General features: G+C 54.9%; 1 protein-coding gene across 1 annotated transcript in view; it reads right to left on the bottom strand.

Moving 5' to 3' along the window:
- The window catches only part of TBCD (tubulin folding cofactor D), a 146,953-nt gene that overhangs the window by 23,521 nt on the left and 119,162 nt on the right, over positions 1-4,270 (bottom strand). Inside the window, exon 24 of the mRNA XM_010856553.1 lies at positions 2,459-2,490. Within this exon, the coding sequence (XP_010854855.1) occupies positions 2,459-2,490 (32 nt within the window). The remainder of the gene's footprint in view (positions 1-2,458; positions 2,491-4,270) is intronic.

Genomic DNA, 4,270 nt, shown 5'->3' with positions numbered 1-4,270 from the left:
CACCAGACCTGGCCCAGGCTCGGGGGCAGTGCCAGGAGCCACGAGCAGCAGCATCACGCTGGTGCCCTCGGGGAACCCTGCCCAGACAAGGGAGCAACACGTGGAGGCCGCAGGTCTGACCCCATACGAACCCCCAGGGACAGACAACTCAGCTCTCAAACCACGGACACCCACAAGTGACCAGGCGCTGTGGCTGAGCAGCAGGCACCTGCCCGATGAGGACCACGGAGAAGCAAGTTCCCCTGGAGGGGGCTCCCCCACCTCAGGTCAGCACCAGGGTCCGGACAGGGTCAGAGGAGGTAACACGTATCACCCCGACGGGACAGTCCCCAGATGAGCCACAGTGCACAAAGCTCTGGTAAATTCCTGACCTCTGTAAATAATGCAGTGTCCGTTTTAATAAACTACCACTTCTGCGCGTGGAAACATAGACCAGTAGAGCTGCTCAGCGGCCACCACCACAAGGACACCTGAGCCTCTGTGTGGTGGCCTCACATGGCTGTCCTGGCACCAAGGAGGCTCTGACCTGCCCGGTGCCTGCCCACAAGCCACGTGGCTCTGCCCATCCCACATGGCTCCTCACGCTGCGCATTCACACAGCAAATGCACCCCTACCTCGGTCACTACAATAGAACAGCCTAATGGTTTTCTCCTACTGAATGAGTAGTTTGCATTTGCTGGAAAAAATCTAACACTACAGAAAAATAAGATAGAAAACCACCACTGACATTTTGGTGGCCATGTAATTTGGGGGTCCCATCACGGACCTTCACAGGCTGAGAGAGCACAGGCGCTCCTCCCGTCAGCTCGGTGCCCTGACCCCGTCTTCACCACCTTGCTCCTGCCTTGACCCCGAAACTAAGCTGAGCTGGAGCATGGCTCCCACACCTCCTCCCATGCTCAGAGGGTCACAGACCATAGGCGCCCCCCGCCATGGCCAGGCTAGGCTGGGCTGGCAGCAACAAATCCCAACCTCAGCGCCCACAGCAACAGAGGCTCCCTGTGCCCACTGCACAGCCGCCATGCCTCAGCAGGGGTGCCCGTCACTGCCCCCCAGGGACCAGTGACCGGCGGCAGCTGTCCTCTGAAATGCTGCCAGGCCAGCGAGGAAGCCAGCTCTGCAGTCTCTGCGAGCATGGACTCCACCCCACCTCCTCACACTCCCGACTCCCACCGTCCTGAGCACAGATGTGACCCGCCAGCACGAGGGGGCCTGGGGGCCGGAGGAGGGGTGTCCCAGCAGAGCCAGGATGCGCACAGGCCCCTCCCCGGCTCCAGCCACCGAACTGCTTTTCTTCTCAAACAACGTAACTGACCACGGGAGACCCCATGCTCTTTAGAAGACGGGCAACATCCCACACTATGGTTATGAAACTGTTAATCCAATATTTCCTGTTGGGCTCAGCTCTCCTTCCAGTTTCTGTCATGTCAAACAAGATGGCCACACACATCCCATCAGCACACAGACTGCCTGTCTGTCCAGCAGGATGCCTGTCACCCCTACATGTTTTTGGGGTGCAGAGTCCTAGGAGTGGCCATGCAGGGCAGAAGACTGCACATTTTTAATCCTAAGAGACAATGCCCTTCGCAACCGGAAAATGCTGTAACAACATATACTCCAGAGCAGGCGTTCCATCGGCAGAGGATCACCCAGCTCTGACGTAGCCAATATGATCGAGAAGACGCGTCCTCCTCGTGGAGCTAACCAGCATCTCCCCAGCAACCAGGTGAGGCTGAAAACTTCCTGGGTAGGAAGTTTTTTAGGGACCAATGTGATCACTTAATTTCTCCTAAAATTTCCTTCAAGTTTTAAAAAATGTACCTCCTACACTTAAGTTTAATCAGGAATTAATCAGTAAAATGTCCGTTAATTAGAGATTTAGCTGTTTGTGTATGTGTGCAGAGGGGACACAGTTTTGGTTCCTTCCACGTGGTTCCTTGGGACATCATCAACCACTCTATCAACTGCCCTCTTCAGCCAGGTTGGAAACACGTGAAATCCCATGTACGTTTGAAACTTCTGATTCTCCCTCCTGTTTTATCAATCTATCGTATTGAAGAGGGAAAGAGGGCAACGTTCGCAGTCCTAACTGCATCACCCCTTCACGGGACACTTACTCTACTCATTCATCCCACCCCAGCGGCTGCCAGCCCCGTAGCTACTAAAATGCATCTGGACCCACAGAAGCTGAAAATTAAGAGCCTGGGGTGCACACACATAGGAGAAGCAGCGGGCTGAGCAGGCAGCCCTGGAGTTAGGATGTGCAGGCCAGGTGCACCGCCACGGTAACTCGGACCAGAAAACGGCCCGGCCACTGGTCCCTGCAAAGGAGCCCATCAGGGAACTTTACAAGGTGGAAAACAAGTAAATAAATACCCTTGGGACTTTTGTCTTCCTTCAGTGGTGGGAAGAAAGGACCCTGCCCCACAACCTGCAGCCTCTGTTGCTCAGACCTACCTGCTTGTCTCATGAGCTCTCCTCCCAGACCCCTGAAAATTAATGAAAACAAAGTTAAAACTCTTGTTATACAAAACGTAAATATTTTCACCGAGTAACAGATGTAACTTCAGGCTCCAAAAAATATTAAGACGACATCAAAGAGCTGCATTTGTTGTTGGCCACGTGAACTACTTTTTATGAAAAGAAATGAAAATATGTGCTGTGACCGCTTATGAGATGATTTTCAGTTTTCACTGGAGACTCTAATCCCTGGTATGAATTATATCACAGAATCACATGTAACAAACTCCAAACACTGTTCAACTCTTATTTTGTAAAAACTACAGGAACTTAAGGCACCAGGAAGATATCATCACCCAGCAGGATTGGGGAGAGGGGCTGCCCGCCTGGACCCCCGACTGACGTGGGACGCTGACAATGAGGAACTGGTGGACATGAGTTCAAGAAACACTCCGGGAGAAGGCAGGAAAGCTATGGCTTCCGGCTGAGGCAGAGGAACAGGATTCGAGTTCGCCCTCCTGCCTCAAACAAGTGGAAAACTGGACAAACATCCAGAGGCTTGCAGACAGAGGTGTGGGAGGAGGGAAGGAGCAGCCAGGGCCCAGCAGGGAGGCCCCCGCAGATGGAAGGTGGGGAGGCCAAGGCGGCCGGAATCTGAGGGGCTGCGGAGCAGCACCCCCAGCGCTGACCCTGAGCTGCACGTTCAAGAAAGGAAACCACCTGAGTCTGAAAGAAGAAAAACACTCCTAAGGAGAAGGCGGGGCACGCATAGGAACCCATACAGGCGGGGAGGAGCCCCCTCAGGCAGAGCACGGGCCTCCTCAGCCACGAGGCACCAGGAGACCCCCGCAAGGACCACCTGAGCGGCCGGCCCACTTGTTTTGGCCCTGCCAGGCCTCCAGAGCTGGCTGTGAAAGGGTCCAACTGAGCCCACCAGGCGAGCAGAGCCCGACAGCAGCAGGCGGCGCCCAGCGACAGAAACACCACAGAGCCCAGCGCCCCGCTGAGAATCAGAACACCCCTCACGACTCCAAGAAAACAACCCGCACAGACCCAGCAGCTCCCCAAGAGGAGGGGATACACACACAGGGTTGTCAGAACAGCTCTCAGCTCATGCACATGTCCCAGGAGGGGAGGAGAGGGACTGAGTCACAGCAAGACACAAACAGGACCTCAAGAAATAAAAACACAGACCTGAAAAGAAAAGCTGCACTGAACGCAATCAACGATGATGGGAACAGAAACCAAAGCAATAAAGACGAAGAGGTTAAAGAGACCCAGCTCAAAGATAAGCGAATCACGTAAAAACGACAGAGTCCGTTTAAATAGCCTCCGGTGGACCAAGTACAGGGCGGTTTAAGTCACAGAAGGAGTAACAAGGACGTTACTAAATTACAACATGGTGTTGGGGGGGGGGGGGTCGGCGGTGCACGAGTCTATAGTGATACATCAGACAGGCAGACAGCAGGGTGGGAGTGGGGAGGGACGCTGCTCTTTGCAGACAAGTCTCAGAAAATGCACATGGAAAGAATGAGGGAATCAGCCAGGCACCCACTGGCAGACCACAGGGTGATGGCTGACTCAGGCAAGGCCGGCGCTGGAAACCAGGATCCACGAGTCTTGAAACCACCGTCAGGCCAGTTGCTAGCTGCAAGGGGGTGCATGCCTCTCACCGGCACGTCTGACCTTCTGGAGGTCGTCCCTAAACCCAGGGGTCAAGTCAGCGTCTCCACCAGGGGGCAAACACACCGATGTCACAGGCAACCAAGGGTCCGCAGGGCCGCGCCGGCCACGCCACGGGCGAGCCAG

The sequence above is a fragment of the Bison bison genome, unplaced genomic scaffold (assembly GCF_000754665.1).
Source record: "Bison bison bison isolate TAMUID 2011002044 unplaced genomic scaffold, Bison_UMD1.0 scf7180017864371, whole genome shotgun sequence".
Taxonomy (NCBI): domain Eukaryota; kingdom Metazoa; phylum Chordata; class Mammalia; order Artiodactyla; family Bovidae; genus Bison; species Bison bison.
This window is presented reverse-complemented; position numbering and strand designations above follow the sequence as displayed.